We start from the raw sequence: 22553 nt of genomic DNA, 5'->3' as shown, positions 1-22553 counted from the left end.
ACGGCATCCTTCTGACTGGCGTCAGCTTAGACCAATAGAAAGGCGAGAAGGGTCATTCCACCGACACCCTGTTTCTCTTAACCTATGAGGGCAGAGTAAGTGTAAAACATTGTCCAAAAGGCGGGATTTTATTTCCGTTCGAGCTGTCTCTCTAGTGACGGTCTGTCCTGCTTTGACAGTGCTGAAAGTCTTAGAGCCATGCAGGCTAATTTATCCTATTCTATTATATTATTTAACTTAGCCTAGTTATTTACTGTTCATAATGCTATGGTATGGTATGATGGTTTCTTCTGTCACCTACTTAGTTTAAATGCAAGTAAAGGTGAAATCAGGAAATAATTGAATATTAAAACCATCTCTAAATTATTTGTCTGTAATTATTTCAAGGCTCATTCTATGGAAAAGAGCTAACAAAGCCCAAAACACTCTGAAACCATTAGGCTACCTGTGGCATCTCCTTCTATTCTATTCTATTCTATTCTATTCTATTCATAATTAATGCTAATGAGCCAAGTTAAAGATGCTATGGGTTTCTATCTATTCGTCGTTCGTTTTATAGTAAACTCTGTGACAAAATAGTAGACCTCTCTCACTCTCACCCTCTCTCACTCTCTCTCTCTCTCTCGGCTAATATAGATCCTTTGCCATAGCATATGTTTTTCATAACAATTTCCTATATATTTTGTACATATTTCTATTCAGATTCAAGATTTGGAATATTATATAATTCATTTATATTCCTTCTACTATGCAAAAAAAGTACCACTAGTCTATTGTAGTTTCGTTTCCTTATAAATATATTTAGTAAATATGGTTCATTTCCCAGAAAGATATTCTGTATTTTATAGAATCTATGAATAAATTCCCCTTATTATAAACCTACAGTGGAAAACATAAATTGCAGCTCGCTGTTGGACATGCGCGTGGTGTAGAGCACGGAATATGGCGGCCTGCATCTGATGGCAAAAGAAGGATCTGACGCGAATACCTTCTCGAAACTGTGAGTACTACGTTGTGTGTATTTCATGATAACTTCCAGATATAGTTTATGGAATTTTCGCTCTCATCTAGGTCTACTGGTTTATGTAGGCTATGTACAAACACTGAGAGAGCAGAGATTAAACGTAAACAATGAGTACTACGCCATGAGCTTGGTGTGTATTTTTCATGGCACATTTTAGCTCTTGTAACATATTCCCTGGACTCTACTGCTGCACAGTGGGCGCTATTGGTGTTTACGATGGTCAATTTCTGTCAGAGAAAGAGATCATCATAATAATAATAATACTTGTGGAGATATGATCGAGGCACATGCTCCATTTCTAAATCGAAATATTAGTTCCTAGCTGACATCATTGACAGGAACAGAGAGAATGATGAAAAAGGGAAAAGGAAACGCATCACACGCCGATGTTTTATTTGGTCAATTGATTTCCAACACACGTTAGTATGTTTTTATTTATACTTTATTGTTTTATTTACACTAGGCTTGCCGTATTTCCCCAAAAACTTATTTGCCCAGGGTTGTCTTTGAAAAACAATGAGTCAGTCAATAGGCTTTTCTTTATCTAAGAAAATGCTTAACAGTTGCCTATCTATGTACCAATTTTTGCAATATATATTAATGAATGAAATAAGTATTAACGAAAGATAAACTAAGGGCATATTTTAGTAATTTCTAAACGGCTGTGAGCCTCTTCGGTTAACGCCCACTTCTGAGGAGTGCAGCCACTCGACATGGACACGCCCCCTACATTCGTTTAACTCGGACACCATTCACCTCAGGTCATGTTATACAATGTATCAAATAGAGATTTGATGGTGTAACAGCAAGGGTTCTTACAGGGTAGGTAACATAAACCTAACCACATGTAACATAAGGATTTGCATTAGTGTACACATGAAAAATCCCAATGCAAAATTACACCTTTTTTTGGGGAGTATTACATAAACTAGATCAGAATTTCCAAAGAATGCCGAAGTCATGTCGGGAAAGGTTTTTCAAGGGTGTGATGTAGTATGGAAGACCCTGCAAGCCAACCTATTCCCTAAAATGTAAACTCCAAAAGGAATAACTTCAAATGTATAACTTCAAATTAAACCAAATTGTTGGCACTCATGACTACTGGTTTCAATTACTTTCAGCCAACTTACAAGCAAATACTTTATGAATTTATTTTTACAAATCAACTTGCAAGGTTGCTAGCCAACTAACCTAACATTAGCCCTAATAGCCTGCTAAGGTTAGCCTTATTAGCCTGCTAACATTAGCCCTACTTGCCTGCTAATGTTAGCCCTACCAGCCAGTTGCTATCAACACCTAGCTTACAGCTACATTAAAGTAAACCAAAGTCTTGGAAATATATAACACCATACAACCAGTTATCAATGAATGTTAGCTATATGCAGTTATCATAGCCAGCAAGCTAACCAGCCAGCTAAAATTTGATATTTAGCCAACTAGCTATTAGCCAGCCTAGCCAACCACCACGGTTATGGTCGGCAAGCTAGAGCCCTTCTACTGGAGACCAGCTAGAACACAACTGACACATAACTGCAGATTAAAAGCAAAGAGAAAGCAGAGACTTACAGATTGATAGTTGGGGGCCCATCCGATGCAAACACTTTTATTAGAGTGCAGGCTGAGTTAGCTACCGAAGAGAGGAGAGACGTGCGCTTCATCGGGCTGAAATCCTAAATAGATTTCAGATGTCCGTCAGCTAGCGCGCTAGCACTAATCCAAGGTTGGAAAAGTTGCAAAACTCCCGTAGCCTACTTCACAGAGAACATGACAAAAAGTTGACGAAACAAAAAGGAGAACAGACGAGGTATTACACTATTACAGCAAGCAAGTATGAGTTTCTTTGTCGTTTGGAGCCCACGGCAAGAAAGCACCGGTGCCTGCTTGCTAAAGGGTTCCCACCTAGATAACACAGCCCACCTATATAACACAGCCACAGTTGTGGAAAAAGTACCCAATTGTCATACTTGAGTAAAAGTAAAAATACCTTAATAGAAAATGACTCAAGTGAAAGTCACCCAGTAAAATACTACTTGAGTAAAAGTATTTGGTTTTATATATACTTAAGTATCAAAAGTGAAAGTATAAATCATTTCAAATTCCTTATATTAAGCGACCTAGGCGGCACTATATCTTCATTATTTTTTACATTTACGAATAGCCAGGGGCACACTCCAACACTCTGACATAATTTACAAACAAAGCATGTGTGTTTATTGAGTCTGCCAGATCAGAGGCAGTAGGGATGACCAGGGATGTTCTCTTGATAGGTGCTTGAATTGGACCATTTTCCTGTCTTGCTAAGCGATAAAAATGTAACGAATACTATTGGGTGTCAGGGAAAATGTATGGAGTAAAAAGTACATTATTTTCTTTAGGAATGTAGTGAAGTAAAAGCTGTCAAAAATATAAATAGTAAAGTACAGATAGCCCAAAAAACTACTTAAGCAGTACTTAAGTATTTTTACTTAAGTACATTACACCACTGCACAGCCACAATGACAGTGAATAGCATGAGGTGTGGCTATCGTTAGCCAGCTTGGGCTGAATTCACTAGCATAGAGTAGAGCCTCCATATGACGTTGAGAAATTGTGGGTAGTTTATAAGTTATCCGGAAATAAGTTAATAAATATGTAATAACCCCAAAACATTACTATGTTTGTACTTCTAGGTAACCAGATCGGGACTACAACTACGTTACTAAGTCTTTGGCCGTGCTGTGTTCTTACTGTGGTGAGTAAAAACTAATGCTTGCTACCCTTTTAAACTTTTTCAGCTCGAGACCCAAAGGAGAAATTGATGGTCCTCCTGTGACCCAAATCGTCCTACAACAACCCAAACTAATAATACATAGTGTGTAATAATAGATATACAGTAGCTTGCAGAAGTATTCACCCACTTGGCATTTTTCCTATTTTGTTCCCTTACAACCTGGAATTAAAATAGATTTTTGTGTCATTTGATTTACACAACATGCCTACCACTTTGTAGATTCAAAATATTTTTTATTGTGAAACAAACAAGAAATAAGACAAAAAAACAGAACACTTGAGCATGCATAACTATTCCCCCCCCCCCCAATACTTTGTAGAGACACCTTTTGCAGCAATTACAGCTGCAAGTCTCCTGCCGGTATGTCTCTATACGCTTGGCATATCTAGCCACTGGGATTTATGGCCATTCTTCAAGGCAAAACTGCTACAGCTCCTTCAAGTTTAATGGGTTCCGCTGGTGTACAGCAATCTTTAAGTCATACCACAGATTCTCAATTGGATTGAGGTCTGGGCTTTGACTAGGCCATTCCAAGACATTAAAATGTTTCCCCCTAAACCATTCGAGTGTTGCTTTAGCAGTATGCTTAGGTTCATTGTCATGCTGGAAGGTGAACCTCAGTCCCAGACTGAAACAGGTTTCTCTCAAGAATTTCCCTGTATTTAGCACCATCCATCATTCCTTCAATTCTGACCAGTTTCCCAGTCCCTGTCGATGGAAAAACATCCCCACAGCATGATGCTGCCACCACCATGCTTCACTGTGGGGATGGTATTCTCTGGGTGATGAGAGGTGTTGGGTTTGCCCCAGACATAGAGTTTTCCTTGATGGCCAAAAAGCTAAATTTTAGTCTCATCTGACCAGAGTACCTTCTTCCATATGTTTGGGGAGTCTCCCACATACCTTTTGGCCAACACCAAATGTGTTTGCTTATTTTTTTCTTTAAGCAATGGTTTTTTTCTGGCCACTCTTCCGTAAAGCCCAGCTCTGTGGAGTGTACAGCTTAAAGTGGTCCTATGGACAGATACTCCAATGTCCGCGGTGGAGCTGGGTTATGTTTGGTCTCTTTGTTACCTCTCTGATTAATGCCCTCCTTGACTGGTCCATGATTTTTGGTGGGCAGCCCTCTCTTGGCAGGTTTGTTGTGGTGCCATATTCTTAACATTTTTTAATAGCGAATTTAATGGCGCTCCGTGGGATGTTCAAAGTTTCGGATATTTTTTAGAACCCAACCCTGATCTATACTCTCCAACTTTGTCCCTGACCTGTTTGGAGAGCTCCTTGGTCTTCATGGTACTGCTTGCTGGGGCCTTTCAGAACGTGTGTGTGTGTGTGTGTGTGTGTGTGTGTGTGTGTGTGTGTGTGTGTGTGTGTGTGTGTGTGTGTGTGTGTGTGTGTGTGTGTGTGTGTGTGTGTGTGTGTGTGTGTGTGTGTGTGTGTGTGTGTGTGTATTGCACACAGGTGGACTTTATTTAACTAATTATGTGACTTCTGAAGGTAATTGGTTGCACCAGATCTTATTTAGGGGCTTCATAGTAAAGGACGTGAATACATATGCACGCACCCCTTTTCAGTTTTACTTTTTTTTCAACATTTTTTTAAACAAGCTATTTTTTTATTTATTTCACTTCACCAATTTGGACTATTTTGTGTCTGTCCATTACATGAAATCCAAATAAAAATCAATTTAAATTACAGGTTGTAAAGCAAACAAAATAGGAAAAATGCCAAGGGGATGAATACTTTTGCAAGGAACTGTATTCTCATGACTCACCCTTGACATTCCCAGGGCCCCTTTCGGACCCTACCCATAGTTTAAGACACCCTATGTTACAGGGTTAGTAAAAATAGAACATTTCCTTCCTATGACAACAAAAACTGAACAGTAGAACAATAATCCCTTAGTGGTGTTTATGTCATAATATTATTCATCTTCTAAATAAAATAAGTGTATATCAGTATTGTTTATGATGGACTACTAGTATAGCCATCCTTTTATACATTATAGCCATTTAATATGATGTTATTAAAGTGTCAGTATTATTTAGTATGGTATTATTGTCAGTATTATTTAGTGTGCTATTATTATTATTTAGTATGGTAGTATTATTATTTAGTATTGTTTATTATTGTCAGTATTATTTAGTATGGTATTATTATTGTCAGTATTATTTAGTATGGTATTATTATTATTATTATTATTATTTAGTATGGTAGTATTATTATTTAGTATTGTTTATTATTGTCAGTATTATTTAGTATGGTATTATTAATGTCAGTAGTATTGTCAGTATTATTTAGTATGGTATTATTGTCAGTATTTAGTATGGTATTATTATTGTCAGTATTATTTAGTATGGTATTATTATTGTTTAGTATAGTGTTATTCATTTCAGTATTATTTAGTATGTTATTATTATTGTGGTTCCCCCCAAGCTAAGCAACAGTGTCAGATGCTCTCTCTGACCCTCCAAAATGCATGGACATTACACACAGATATTACTGTATATATTATTTTGGTTTAGAAACAGGTTGTCAGTGATCTACTCCTGGGCATTTCCATTTAAAAAGGACCCATGAGCGCCAACATGTGAAGTTCATAGAAGCATGTTAAATGAAAGCTAAGAGTCGATATATAAATTTTTTGGAAATGAAGGCATATATACATTCTTCAACCATTTTCCATCCTAAAAATTTGTAATAATCAAAGGCTTTGATTTCTGGTCAAACAGATGGAAAAGGGGTCTTAGAAAACATCTAGCAGGAAAAAGTCCCAAAAAGTATCAGAAATACATCAAAATACAGTAATGTTGAAGTAAAGACCCCTGCCAACTAATATCAACACCTAGATTCAGTTTTGGAGATTTGCCTTCTGTACGTTTAAGAAACATTGCCTTGTGCCCTTCCTACTGGGCACAGATGTTAGTTCAACGTCTAGTTTTGATTTACATTTGGTTGACTTGTCAACTAACGTGAATTCAACAACAAATGTAGGTTCAAAGTTGGGTTAAAAAAAAAAAATGGTGATAACGTTTTGCAGATCCAATCAGTTTTCCACGCTGATTCAACGTCATCACTTAATTATAACGTTTTTTTTTAAATGACATGGGAACAATGTTGAGGAAACTTTTGCCCAGTGGGTTCTAATTCCGTTACCAAAAACCCACATCTTTTAGATAAAAGTTCACAACGGAATTACCCAAAAAATCTGTAACGGAATAACTGCAATTGAATTGGCTACAATGGGAAATCATAGTAGTCACAAATCACAGTTGTGTCACCTGCTAATGTCGTTCCTTCCGCTGGCATACTGTTATGTTAAGCTCATTACTGTCTTCTGCCATCTGGTGGTAACAGCAAGACAGTGAAGACCTAGACAACCTTTCTTTCTCTCTCTCTCTCTCTCTCTCCAGTTAATGCCCTCTCTCCTGGCTCTTACTGATACCTACCTACTAGGGCTGGGAATTGCCAGGGACCTTACCAAGATTCTGTTAACTGATGTAAATCCACTTCACCTACTGTAGTTCAACAGCCAAGGTGTGATGTCATAGGCATAGCTGACACCCCATTCTTTCTGCAGACATCTTTCAATCTTAATTCGGAGCAGATATTTAAGAGTTTTGGAAAATGTGGTCACATAAAAAACTGAGGGAGATTTTACCGTACGTCTGTTTCATTTTAAAGTGAAAAGTTGGAGTCAAAGCGTAATTCCGTTATCGTGGAATTGCCCTCCTCTAGTGATAAGGAAACAGACCTAACTAAAACACTAGCACTTCCTCTCCTGTTGTAAAGTGGGGACATCTCCTCTAGTGATAAGGAAGCAGACCTAACTAAAACACTAGCACTTCCTCTCCTGTTGTAAAGTGGGGACATCTCCTCTAGTGATAAGGAAACAGACCTAACTAAAACACTAGCACTTCCTCTCCTGTTGTAAAGTGGGGACATCTCCTCTAGTGATAAGGAAGCAGACCTAACTAAAACACTAGCACTTCCTCTCCTGTTGTAAAGTGGGGACATCTCCTCTAGTGATAAGGAAACAGACCTAACTAAAACACTAGCACTTCCTCTCCTGTTGTAAAGTGGGGACATCTCCTCTAGTGATAAGGAAGCAGACCTAACTAAAACACTAGCACTTCCTCTCCTGTTGTAAAGTGGGGACATCTCCTCTAGTAATAAGGAAGCAGACCTAACTAAAACACTAGCACTTCCTCTCCTGTTGTAAAGTGGGGACATCTCCTCTAGTAATAAGGAAGCAGACCTAACTAAAACACTAGCACTTCCTCTCCTGTTGTAAAGTGGGGACATCTCCTCTAGTAATAAGGAAACAGACCTAACTAAAACACTAGCACTTCCTCTCCTGTTGTAAAGTGGGGACATCTCCTCTAGTGATAAGGAAACAGACCTAACTAAAACACTAGCACTTCCTCTCCTGTTGTAAAGTGGGGACATCTCCTCTAGTGATAAGGAAGCAGACCTAACTAAAACACTAGCACTTCCTCTCCTGTTGTAAAGTGGGGACATCTCCTCTAGTAATAAGGAAGCAGACCTAACTAAAACACTAGCACTTCCTCTCCTGTTGTAAAGTGGGGACATCTCCTCTAGTGATAAGGAAACAGACCTAACTAAAACACTAGCACTTCCTCTCCTGTTGTAAAGTGGGGACATCTCCTCTAGTAATAAGGAAACAGACCTAACTAAAACACTAGCACTTCCTCTCCTGTTGTAAAGTGGGGACATCTCCTCTAGTAATAAGGAAACAGACCTAACTAAAACACTAGCACTTCCTCTCCTGTTGTAAAGTGGGGACATCTCCTCTAGTAATAAGGAAACAGACCTAACTAAAACACTAGCACTTCCTCTCCTGTTGTAAAGTGGGGACATCTCCTCTAGTGATAAGGAAGCAGACCTAACTAAAACACTAGCACTTCCTCTCCTGTTGTAAAGTGGGGACATCTCCTCTAGTAATAAGGAAACAGACCTAACTAAAACACTAGCACTTCCTCTCCTGTTGTAAAGTGGGGACATCTCCTCTAGTGATAAGGAAACAGACCTAACTAAAACACTAGCACTTCCTCTCCTGTTGTAAAGTGGGGACATCTCCTCTAGTAATAAGGAAACAGACCTAACTAAAACACTAGCACTTCCTCTCCTGTTGTAAAGTGGGGACATCTCCTCTAGTAATAAGGAAGCAGACCTAACTAAAACACTAGCACTTCCTCTCCTGTTGTAAAGTGGGGACATCTCCTCTAGTAATAAGGAAACAGACCTAACTAAAACACTAGCACTTCCTCTCCTGTTGTAAAGTGGGGACATCTCCTCTAGTAATAAGGAAGCAGACCTAACTAAAACACTAGCACTTCCTCTCCTGTTGTAAAGTGGGGACATCTCCTCTAGTAATAAGGAAACAGACCTAACTAAAACACTAGCACTTCCTCTCCTGTTGTAAAGTGGGGACATCTCCTCTAGTAATAAGGAAGCAGACCTAACTAAAACACTAGCACTTCCTCTCCTGTTGTAAAGTGGGGACATCTCCTCTAGTAATAAGGAAACAGACCTAACTAAAACACTAGCACTTCCTCTCCTGTTGTAAAGTGGGGACATCTCCTCTAGTAATAAGGAAACAGACCTAACTAAAACACTAGCACTTCCTCTCCTGTTGTAAAGTGGGGACATCTCCTCTAGTAATAAGGAAACAGACCTAACTAAAACACTAGCACTTCCTCTCCTGTTGTAAAGTGGGGACATCTCCTCTAGTGATAAGGAAACAGACCTAACTAAAACACTAGCACTTCCTCTCCTGTTGTAAAGTGGGGACATCTCCTCTAGTAATAAGGAAGCAGACCTAACTAAAACACTAGCACTTCCTCTCCTGTTGTAAAGTGGGGACATCTCCTCTAGTGATAAGGAAGCAGACCTAACTAAAACACTAGCACTTCCTCTCCTGTTGTAAAGTGGGGACATCTCCTCTAGTAATAAGGAAGCAGACCTAACTAAAACACTAGCACTTCCTCTCCTGTTGTAAAGTGGGGACATCTCCTCTAGTGATAAGGAAACAGACCTAACTAAAACACTAGCACTTCCTCTCCTGTTGTAAAGTGGGGACATCTCCTCTAGTAATAAGGAAGCAGACCTAACTAAAACACTAGCACTTCCTCTCCTGTTGTAAAGTGGGGACATCTCCTCTAGTAATAAGGAAGCAGACCTAACTAAAACACTAGCACTTCCTCTCCTGTTGTAAAGTGGGGACATCTCCACTCCTTTCTGTCCTGGGGGCGTGGCCCTCCTGAATGGAACGCGGCCTCGACCAGTGAGCAGACACACATCGTCTGTCTGTTAATGAGAGGTTCTGGAATCCTTTTCATGTTCGAGTTCTTGACTCCCCCAGACAGACTCCCCCAGATGTACATGGCTTAATGGCCTTTTACGGAGGCTAGGAATCTTTATGGCTGGGGCAAGCTCAATGAGATCCACATCTAAGAAGGGGAGGAAGGGAGCGAGAGAGGGTGAGGGGCTGGAAAGAGAGGGGCTGGAGAGAGGGACAGAGAGCTGATACACTGCAAAACCTAAACCTGACATTTTTGTTGGCTCAGGAGAGATGTTGATAGAGAGAGAATTCCTTCTTCTTTTTCCATCACATGGATTTAATTGGGACTTTGCTGGTTAGCTGGAGGTTTTCTCACCTTGAGCGTCCTCTTTGGTGATTGGTTTCATCTTGAGAATGTAAGATATCCGTAGAACCAGAGTGGTCTAGGCTCCATTGCTCATTGTTACCTACCTAAAACAGCCTTATCTAGTTGGCTGTGTGGGCACATTTCCTTTCCTGCGTATGTGTTATTGTTTTCTACCTTGCACTGGGAGAATGATTACATTGGATGTGCATGTGCACTACATCTGAACAGGTTCTAATTGTTAGACAACACCAGTTATTGTTCTGTCTGTCTGTACTGTCTGGAGGCTTCAGTCTTCAGCCTGGGTCATGTTATTATTCTGTCTGGAGGCTTCAGTCTTCAGCCTGGGTCATGTTATTATTCTGTCTGTCTGGAGGCTTCAGTCTTCAGCCTGGGTCATGTTATTATTCTGTCTGTCTGGAGGCTTCAGTCTTCAGCCTGGGTCATGTTATTATTCTGTCTGTCTGGAGGCTTCAGTCTTCAGCCTGGGTCATGTTATTATTCTGTCTGTCTGTCTGTCTGCGGAGGCTTCAGTCATCAGCCTGGGTCATGTTATTATTCTGTCTGTCTGGAGGCTTCAGTCTTCGGCCTGGGTCATGTTATTATTCTGTCTGGAGGCTTCAGTCTTCGGCCTGGGTCATGTTATTATTCTGTCTGGAGGCTTCAGTCTTCGGCCTGGGTCATGTTATTATTCTGTCTGGAGGCTTCAGTCTTCGGCCTGGGTCATGTTATTATTCTGTCTGGAGGCTTCAGCCTGGGTCATGTTATTATTCTGTCTGGAGGCTTCAGTCTTCAGCCTGGGTCATGTTATTATTCTGTCTGGAGGCTTCAGCCTGGGTCATGTTATTATTCTGTCTGGAGGCTTCAGCCTGGGTCATGTTATTATTCTGTCTGTCTGGAGGCTTCAGCCTGGGTCATGTTATTATTCTGTCTGTCTGGAGGCTTCAGTCTTCAGCCTGGGTCATGTTATTATTCTGTCTGTCTGGAGGCTTCAGTCTTCAGCCTGGGTCATATTATTATTCTGTCTGTCTGGAGGCTTCAGTCTTCAGCCTGGGTCATGTTATTATTCTGTCTGGAGGCTTCAGCCTGGGTCATGTTATTATTCTGTCTGTCTGGAGGCTTCAGTCTTCAGTCTGGGTCATGTTATTATTCTGTCTGTCTGGAGGCTTCAGTCTTCAGCCTGGGTCATGTTATTATTCTGTCTGGAGGCTTCAGTCTTCGGCCTGGGTCATGTTATTATTCTGTCTGGAGGCTTCAGTCTTCGGCCTGGGTCATGTTATTATTCTGTCTGGAGGCTTCAGTCTTCGGCCTGGGTCATGTTATTATTCTGTCTGGAGGCTTCAGCCTGGGTCATGTTATTATTCTGTCTGGAGGCTTCAGTCTTCAGCCTGGGTCATGTTATTATTCTGTCTGGAGGCTTCAGTCTTCAGCCTGGGTCATGTTATTATTCTGTCTGGAGGCTTCAGTCTTCAGCCTGGGCCATGTTATTATTCTGTCTGGAGGCTTCAGTCTTCAGCCTGGGTCATGTTATTATTCTGTCTGGAGGCTTCAGCCTGGGTCATGTTATTATTCTGTCTGGAGGCTTCAGTCTTCAGCCTGGGTCATGTTATAATTCTGTCTGTCTGGAGGCTTTAGCCTGGGTCATGTTATTATTCTGTCTGGAGGCTTCAGTCTTCAGCCTGGATCATGTTATTATTCTGTCTGGAGGCTTCAGTCTTCGGCCTGGGTCATGTTATTATTCTGTCTGGAGGCTTCAGTCTTCGGCCTGGGTCATGTTATTATTCTGTCTGGAGGCTTCAGTCTTCAGCCTGGGTCATGTTATTATTCTGTCTGGAGGCTTCAGTCTTCGGCCTGGGTCATGTTATTATTCTGTCTGGAGGCTTCAGTCTTCGGCCTGGGTCATGTTATTATTCTGTCTGGAGGCTTCAGCCTGGGTCATGTTATTATTCTGTCTGGAGGCTTCAGTCTTCAGCCTGGGTCATGTTATTATTCTGTCTGGAGGCTTCAGCCTGGGTCATGTTATTATTCTGTCTGTCTGGAGGCTTCAGTCTTCAGCCTGGGTCATGTTATTATTCTGTCTGTCTGGAGGCTTCAGTCTTCAGCCTGGGTCATGTTATTATTCTGTCTGTCTGGAGGCTTCAGTCTTCAGCCTGGGTCATGTTATTATTCTGTCTGTCTGGAGGCTTCAGTCTTCAGCCTGGGTCATGTTATTATTCTGTCTGTCTGGAGGCTTCAGTCTTCAGCCTGGGTCATGTTATTATTCTGTCTGGAGGCTTCAGCCTGGGTCATGTTATTATTCTGTCTGGAGGCTTCAGTCTTCAGCCTGGGTCATGTTATTATTCTGTCTGTCTGGAGGCTTCAGTCTTCAGCCTGGGTCATGTTATTATTCTGTCTGGAGGCTTTAGCCTGGGTCATGTTATTATTCTGTCTGGAGGCTTTAGCCTGGGTCATGTTATTAATCTGTCTGGAGGCTTTAGCCTGGGTCATGTTATTATTCTGTCTGGAGGCTTTAGCCTGGGTCATGTTATTAATCTGTCTGGAGGCTTTAGCCTGGGTCATGTTATTAATCTGTCTGGAGGCTTTAGCCTGGGTCATGTTATTATTCTGTCTGGAGGCTTTAGCCTGGGTCATGTTATTAATCTGTCTGGAGGCTTTAGCCTGGGTCATGTTATTAATCTGTCTGGAGGCTTTAGCCTGGGTCATGTTATTAATCTGTCTGGAGGCTTTAGCCTGGGTCATGTTATTAATCTGTCTGGAGGCTTTAGCCTGGGTCATGTTATTAATCAGTCTGGAGGCTTTAGCCTGGGTCATGTTATTAATCTGTCTGGAGGCTTTAGCCTGGGTCATGTTATTATTCTGTCTGGAGGCTTTAGCCTGGGTCATGTTATTAATCTGTCTGGAGGCTTTAGCCTGGGTCATGTTATTAATCTGTCTGGAGGCTTTAGCCTGGGTCATGTTATTATTCTGTCTGGAGGCTTTAGCCTGGGTCATGTTATTAATCTGTCTGGAGGCTTTAGCCTGGGTCATGTTATTATTCTGTCTGGAGGCTTTAGCCTGGGTCATGTTATTAATCTGTCTGGAGGCTTTAGCCTGGGTCATGTTATTATTCTGTCTGGAGGCTTTAGCCTGGGTCATGTTATTATTCTGTCTGGAGGCTTTAGCCTGGGTCATGTTATTATTCTGTCTGGAGGCTTTAGCCTGGGTCATGTTATTAATCTGTCTGGAGGCTTTAGCCTGGGTCATGTTATTATTCTGTCTGGAGGCTTTAGCCTGGGTCATGTTATTATTCTGTCTGGAGGCTTTAGCCTGGGTCATGTTATTAATCTGTCTGGAGGCTTTAGCCTGGGTCATGTTATTATTCTGTCTGGAGGCTTTAGCCTGGGTCATGTTATTATTCTGTCTGGAGGCTTTAGCCTGGGTCATGTTATTATTCTGTCTGGAGGCTTTAGCCTGGGTCATGTTATTATTCTGTCTGGAGGCTTTAGCCTGGGTCATGTTATTATTCTGTCTGGAGGCTTTAGCCTGGGTCATGTTATTATTCTGTCTGGAGGCTTTAGCCTGGGTCATGTTATTAATCTGTCTGGAGGCTTTAGCCTGGGTCATGTTATTAATCTGTCTGGAGGCTTTAGCCTGGGTCATGTTATTATTCTGTCTGGAGGCTTTAGCCTGGGTCATGTTATTATTCTGTCTGGAGGCTTTAGCCTGGGTCATGTTATTAATCTGTCTGGAGGCTTTAGCCTGGGTCATGTTATTATTCTGTCTGGAGGCTTTAGCCTGGGTCATGTTATTATTCTGTCTGGAGGCTTTAGCCTGGGTCATGTTATTAATCTGTCTGGAGGCTTTAGCCTGGGTCATGTTATTAATCTGTCTGGAGGCTTTAGCCTGGGTCATGTTATTTGTAGAAAAAAGGTTATGTCTGTTTTTTTCTATGCATTGAACGGATCTTCCTTTTGTCTACCTCCTTTTACTACTTTGGACGTGACTAAAAGCCACACCTTTCATGTCAGTAGAAGATGTTCAAGGTGTCCTAACTCATCTGTATGGGCTAGTACAAGAGCATGGACTCCAGTCTTACTGTACTTTGGATAAAAGTGTCTGCTACATGGCATATATTACTGTACCGTCCACAGCCATGACAGCTGTGACCTCATCACTTCTTCAAATACTCTTTGATCTTCAGAAGCCTGTATGGTCTGGAGGCCTAGTAAATTATTCCACTGTCTGTCAGTGATGGAATCAACTTATGGTTTTCATTCCCTCAGAATGCGTTCATCATGATTAACGCTGATCCTTTTCTTTCTGAGTCCTGTTCCCAGCTTCTGCTGCTTTAGTTGCTGTGGCAATCAAGATGATCAAACATTCCCCTCCATTTCAGTTGTTGCTGTTAGATATTTCTCCAAGAGATGTTTCTTTGTGTGTACTCTTGCTGAAACAAGCTGTGGATATTGATTTTGCCTGCTGTACCAACCTAGAAAGAGGGCCCCGCCTAACTCTACTTGTCTTCCTTGTTTAAAAGGTATCTTGACCTCAATGGAACTTCCTGGTTAAATAAAGGTTAAGAAAAACATGCATTGGGGTTTCCTGGTTAAATACAGGTAAACAAATAATGGTCTCTCTCTGTGTATCTGCTCTAGGAGCTCAGCATCGCGTCGGTAGAGGCACATTGACCGGTCTGGGGTCCCCTCACCTGGCACCTGGTGGTACCATCGGTCAAAATGGGCCGAACACCTCAGAAAGGTCATCACTTTTTTTTATGTTTTGTGTTGGATTGGTTCTATTATTTTTTATTCTACTTTAAAGTGTATTCATAAGAGGTTGAATTGTCTCCTTTTCAGAGCCAAAAGAAGAGAGGAGGGAGAAACCTGAGAGAAGTAACCCCTCTCCGGGAACCGGTCCCCCCTCTTTGGATAAATCTAATGGTATTAAACATGTTTCCTGCAATCTTCTTCTCTGTCACAATATAGTGTAACCTAAGATTGTCAGATAGTATGAACTGTGCCCTTTGTTTTGCCAGAACCCTTCAGTTGGGAGGAGTACCTTAAGGAAACGTCATCCACAGCCGCTTCTCCCAGCTGTTTCAGACAGGTAGATATGACCTAGTAACTACAACACTAAGGGCTGCTTTAGGAAGTGCTTTTTGACTTTTTGACCCAAATCAACCCCTAACCACCCCATGCATTCCTAGATCTGAGAGGATTAGAAAAGGTGTCAACAATTTGGTAACATTAACATAACATTAGGTTTAGATAAAACTCTGCCTAACATAACATTAGGTTTAGATAGGGAAAGGGGGATACCTAGTCAGTTGTACAACTGAATGTATTCAACTGAAACGTGTCTTCAGCATTTAACCCAACCCCTCTGAATCAGAGAGGTGCGGAGGGCTGCCTTAATCGACATCCACGTCTTCGGGGGCCGGGGAACAGTGGGTTAACTTCCTTGCTCAGGGACAGAACGACAAAATTATTATTTTGTCCGGTTACTGGCCCAATGCTCTAACCACCCAGGCTACCTGTCGCCCCATATAAGCAAATCATTCCATTATTGACTGATCCATTGTCCTCCTGTCTCCCCCAGTCCCGTTTCCCTCCCAGTAATGACTTCAAGGCTGGTATGAAGCTGGAAGCCCACGACCCTCGGAACAACACGTCCATCTGCATCGCCACGGTGATGGGTATGATGGGTACGCGTCTGCGTCTCCGTCTGGACGGGAGTGACAACACCAACGATTTCTGGAGACTGGTGGACTCCTCAGACATTCAGCCTATAGGGACCTGTGAGAGGAAAGGAGACATGCTGCAGCCACCTCTGGGTAAAGGCTGCACTATATCCTGAAATGTGCTACATAGAAATAACATATTATAACATATTATCGCATATAACATATCATATAACATAACATATTATAACATAGCATATTATAACATATTATAACATATCATATTATAACATATCATATAGCATATTATAACATCATATTATAACATAACATATTATAACATATCATATTACATAACATATTATAACATCATATTATAACATATTATAACATATTATAACATAGCATATTATAACATAGCATATTATAACATAGCATATTATAACATATCATAACATATCATATTATAACATATTATAACATATCATAACATATCATATTATAACATAGCATATTATAACATAACATATTATAACACATCATATAGCATATTATAACATATTATAACATATCATGTAGCATATTATAACATAACATATTATACAATATCATATTGGATATTATAACATATTATAACATCTCATATAGCATATTATAGCATAACATTATAACATATCATATAGCATATTATAACATTACATCTCATATAGCATATTATAACATATTATTACATATCATATAGCATTATAGCATATTATAACATATTATAACATAACATTATAACATCTCATATAGCATATTATAACATAACATTATAACATCTCATATAGCATATTATAACATATCATATAACATTATAACATATCATATTATAACATAGCATATTATAACATAGCATATTATAACATATTATAACATACCATATTATAACATAACATATCATAACATATCATACACTGCTCCAAAAAATAAAGGGAACACTTAAACAACACAATGTAACTCCAAGTCAATCACACTTCTATGAAATCAAACTGTCCACTTAGGAAGCAACACTGATTGACAATACATTTCACATGCAAATGGAGTAGACAACAGTTGGAAATTATAGGCAATTAGCAAGACACCCCCAATAAAGGAGTGGTTCTGCAGGTGGGGACCACAGACCACTTCTCAGTTCCTATGCTTCCTGGCTGATGTTTTGGTCACTTTTGAATGCTGGCGGTGCTTTCACTCTAGTGGTAGCATGAGACGGAGTCTACAACCCACACAAGTGGCTCAAGTAGTGCAGCTCATCCAGGATGGCACATCAATGCGAGCTGTGGCAAGTAGGTTTGCTGTGTCTGTCAGCGTAGTGTCCAGAGCATGGAGGCGCTACCAGGAGACAGGCCAGTACATCAGGAGCCGTGGAGGAGGCCGTAGGAGAGCAACAACCCAGCAGCAGGACCGCTACCTCCGCCTTTGTGCAAGGAGCAGGAGAAGCACTGCCAGAGCCCTGCAAAATGACCTCCAGCAGGCCACAAATGTGCATGTGTCTGCTCAAACGGTCAGAAACAGACTCCATGAGGGTGGTATGAGGGCCCGACGTCCACAGGTGGGGGTTGTGCTTACAGCCCAACACCGTGCAGGACGTTTGGCATTTGCCAGAGAACACCAAGATTGGCAAATTCGCCACTGGCGCCCTGTGCTCTTCACAGATGAAAGCAGGTTCACACTGAGCACGTGACAGACGTGACAGAGTCTGGAGACGCTGTGGAGAACGTTCTGCTGCCTGCAACATCCTCCAGCATGACCGGTTTGGCGGTGGGTCAGTCATGGTGTGGGGTGGCATTTCTTTGGGGGGCCGCACAGCCCTCCATGTGCTCGCCAGAGGTAGCCTGACTGCCATTAGGTACCGAGATGAGATCCTCAGACCCCTTGTGAGACCATATGCTGGTGCGGTTGGCCCTGGGTTCCTCCTAATGCAAGACAATGCTAGACCTCATGTGGCTGGAGTGTGTCAGCAGTTCCTGCAAGAGGAAGGTATTGATGCTATGGACTGGCCCGCCCGTTCCCCAGACCTGAATCCAATTGAGCACATCTGGGACATCATGTCTCGCTCCATCCACCAACGCCACGTTGCACCACAGACTGTCCAGGAGTTGGCGGATGCTTTAGTCCAGGTCTGGGAGGAGATCCCTCAGGAGACCATCCGCCACCTCATCAGGAGCATGCCCTGGCGTTGTAGGGAGGTCATACAGGCACGTGGAGGCCACACACACTACTGAGCCTCATTTTGACTTGTTTTAAGGACATTACATCAAAGTTGGATCAGCCTGTAGTGTGGTTTTCCACTTTAATTTTGAGTGACTCCAAATCCAGACCTCCATGGGTTGATAAATTGGATTTCCATTGATTATTTTTGTGTGATTTTGTTGTCAGCACATTCAACTATGTAAAGAAAAAAGTTTTTAATAAGATTATTTCTTTCATTCAGATCTAGGATGTGTTGTTTAAGTGTTCCCTTTATTTTTTTGAGCAGCATATTATAACATAGCATATTATAACATATCATATAGCATATTATAACATAACATATTATAACATAACATATTATACAATATCATATTGGATATTATAACATATTATAACATCTCATATAGCATATTATAACATAACATTATAACATCTCATATAGCATATTATAACATATCATATAGCATATTATTACATTACATCTCATATAGCGTATTATAACATATTATAACATATCATATAGCATTATAGCATATTATAACATATTATAACATAACATTATAACATCTCATATAGCATATTATAACATATTATAACATAACACATAACATATCATATAGCACATTATAACATACCACATTATAACATATCATATTATAACATATCATATTATAACATACCATAAAAACAAAGAGTCACACTCTATATTTATAATCTCCCAGTAATTTATTGGGTAAAAATGTATTACTGTGAGGTTATACATGCAGTTGAAGTTGGAAATTTACATACACCTTAGCCAAATACATTTAAACTCTGTTTTTCACAATTCCTGACAATTAATCCTAGTAAGAATTCCCTGTCTTAGGTCAGTTAGAATCACCACTTTATTTTAAGAATGTGAAATGTCAGAATAATAGTAGAGTGATTTATTTCAGCTTTTATTTCTTTCATCACATTCCCAGTGGGTCAGAAGTTTACATACACTCAATTAGTATTTGCTAGCATTGCCTTTAAATTGTTTAACTTGGGTCAAACGCTTCAGGTAGCCTTCCACAAGCTTCCCACAATAAGTTGGGTGAATTTTGGCCCATTCCTTCTGACAGAGCTGGTCTAACTGAGTCAGGTTTGTAGGCCTCCTTGCTCGCATACGCTTTTTCAGTTCTGCCCACAAATTTTCTATAGGATTGAGGTCAGGGCCTTGTGATGGCCACTGAAATACCTTGACTTTGTTGTCCTTAAGCCATTTTGCCACAACTTTGGAAGTATGCTTGGGGTCATTGTCCATTTGGAAGACCCATTTGCGACCAAGCTTTAACTTCCTGACTGATGTCTTGACATTGCTTCAATATATCCACATCATTTTCCTCCCTCATGATGTCATCTATTTTGTGAAGTGCACCAGTCCCTCCTGCAGCAAAGCACCCCCACAACATGATGCTGCCACCCCCATGCTTCATGGTTGGGATGGTGTTCTTCGGCTTGCAAGTGTCCTCCTTTTTCCTCCAAACATAACAATGGTCATCATGGCCAAAAATTCAATTTTTGTTTCATCAGACCAGAGGACATTTCTCCAAAAAGTACGATCTTTGTCCCCATGTGCAGTCTGTCTTTTTTATGGCGGTTTTGGAGCAGTGTCTTCTTCCTTGCTGAGCGGCCTTTCAGGTTATGTCGATATAGGACTCGTTTTACTGTGGATATAGATACTTTTGTACCTGTTTCCTCCAGCATCTTCACAAGGTCCTTTGCTGTTGTTCTGGGATTGATTTGCACTTTTCGCACCAAAGTAAGTTCATCTCTAGGAGACAGAACACGTCTCCTTCCTGAGCGGTATGACGGCTGCGTGGTCCCATGGAGTTTATACTTGCGTATTATTGTTTGTACAGATGAACGTGGTTCCTTCAGGCGTTTGGAAATTGCTCCCAAGGATGAACCAGACTTGTGGAGGTCTACAATTTATTTTCTGAGGTCTTGGCTGATTTCTTTTGATTTTCCCATGATGTCAAGCAAAGAAGCACTGATTTTGAAGGTAGGCCTGGAAATACATCCACAGGTACACCTCCAATTGACTAAAATTATGTCAATTAGCCTGTCAGAAGCTTCTAAAGCCATTACATAATTTTCTGGAAATTTCCAAGCTGTTTAAAGGCACAGTCAACTTAGTGTATGTTAAGTTCTGACCCACTGGAATTGTGATAGAGTGAAATAATCTGTCTGTAAACAATTGTTGGAAAAATTACTTGTGTCATGCACAAAGTAGATGTCCTAACCGACTTGCCAAAACTATAGTTTGTTAACACAATTTTTGGAGTGGTTGAAAAACTAGTTTTAATGACTCCAACCTAAGTGTATGTAAACTTCTGACTTCAACTATATATGGATGGTGTGACTCTCTTTGTTTTTATAGCTTACCGTTTATTCACCGTTAGTCAGCACCTCTACACTAAATCATTTTCTCTGTGTGTGCCCCAGCTCATGCTTTTTATTTAACATATTATAGCATAACATATTGTAACACGTTATAACAACATATTATAGCATAACATATAGCGTAACATATTATAACAACATATTATAGCATAACACATAGCGTAACATATTATAACAACATATTATAGCATAACACATAGCGTAACATATTATAACAACATATTATAGCATAACACATAGCGTAACATATTATAGCATAACACATAGCGTAACATATTATAGCATAACACATAGCGTAACATATTATAGCGTAACATATTATAGCATAACACATAGCGTAACATATTATAGCGTAACATATTATAGCATAACACATAGCGTAACATATTATAGCGTAACATATTATAGCATAACACATAGCGTAACATATTATAGCATAACACATAGCTTAGCATATTATAGCATAACACATAGCGTAACATATTAAAGCATAACATATTGTAACACATTATAACAACATATTATAGCATAACACATAGCGTAACATATTATAACAAGATATTATAGCATAACACATAGCGTAACATATTATAGCATAACACATAGCGTAACATATTATAGCATAACACATAGCGTAACATATTATAGCGTAACATATTATAGCATAACACATAGCGTAGCATATTATAGCATAACACATAGCGTAACATATTAAAGCATAACATATTGTAACACATTATAACAACATATTATAGCATAACACATAGCGTAACATATTATAACAACATATTATAGCATAACACATAGCGTAACATATTATAGCATAACATATTGTAACACGTTATAACAACATATTATAGCATAACACATAGCGTAACATATTATAACAACATATTATAGTATAACACATAGCGTAACATATTATAACAACATATTATAACAACATATTATAACAACATATTATAGCATAACACATAGCGTAACATATTATAGCATAACATATTAACACATTATAACAACATATTTTAGCATAACATATAGCGTAACATATTGTAGTATAACACATAGCGTAACATATTATAGTATAACACATAGCGTAACATATTATAGTATAACACATAGCGTAACATATTATAGTATAACACATAGCGTAACAATATTATAGCATAACATATTGTAACACGTTATATAAACATATTATAGCATAACATAAACTCAGCAAAAAAAGAAACGTCCTTTCATTGTCAACTGCATTTATTTTCAGCAAACTTAACATGTGTAAATATTTGTATGAACATAACAAGATTCAACAACTGAGACATAAACTGAACAAGTTCCACAGACATGTGACTAACAGCAATGGAATAATGTGTCCCTGAACAAAGGGGGGGGTCAAAATCAAAAGTAACAGTCAGTATCTGGTGTGGCCTTGAGCTGCATTAAGTACTGCAGTGCATCTCCTCCTCATGGACTGCATCAGATTTGCCAGTTCTTGCTGTGAGATGTTACCCCACTCTTCCACCAAGGCACCTGTAAGTTCCCAGACATTTCTGGGGGGAATGGCCCTCGCCATCACCCTCCGATCCAACAGGTCCCAGATGTGCTCAATGGGATTGAGATCAGGGCTCTTCGCTGGCAATGGCAGAACACTGACATTCCTGTCTTGCAGGAAATCACGCACAGAACGAGCAGTATGGCTGGTGGCATTGTCATGCTGGAGGGTCATGTCAGGATGAGCCTGCAGGAAGGGTACCACATGAGGGAGGAGGATGT

The 22553-nt window shown here is 40.1% G+C and overlaps 1 protein-coding gene across 2 annotated transcripts in view; it reads left to right on the top strand.

Annotated features, from left to right (window-relative positions):
• The first annotated feature begins 901 nt into the window (after nucleotides 1–901).
• Nucleotides 902–22553, top strand: part of LOC123727913 (sex comb on midleg-like protein 2) — a 60138-nt gene continuing 38486 nt past the window's right edge. For both annotated transcript variants that reach the window (XM_082963133.1, XM_082963132.1), the window contains exons 1-6: nucleotides 902–1000; nucleotides 3694–3755; nucleotides 15097–15199; nucleotides 15298–15381; nucleotides 15477–15547; nucleotides 16040–16274. In XM_082963133.1, the coding sequence (XP_082819259.1) occupies nucleotides 15178–15199; nucleotides 15298–15381; nucleotides 15477–15547; nucleotides 16040–16274 (412 nt within the window). In that variant the 5' untranslated portion in view covers nucleotides 902–1000; nucleotides 3694–3755; nucleotides 15097–15177. The remainder of the gene's footprint in view (nucleotides 1001–3693; nucleotides 3756–15096; nucleotides 15200–15297; nucleotides 15382–15476; nucleotides 15548–16039; nucleotides 16275–22553) is intronic.

Source organism: Salmo salar, chromosome 16, assembly GCF_965601325.2.
Source record: "Salmo salar chromosome 16, fSalSal1, whole genome shotgun sequence".
NCBI classification, from domain to species: domain Eukaryota; kingdom Metazoa; phylum Chordata; class Actinopteri; order Salmoniformes; family Salmonidae; genus Salmo; species Salmo salar.
Note: the sequence above shows the minus strand (reverse complement) of the source record. Positions and strands in the feature narration are given on the sequence as shown.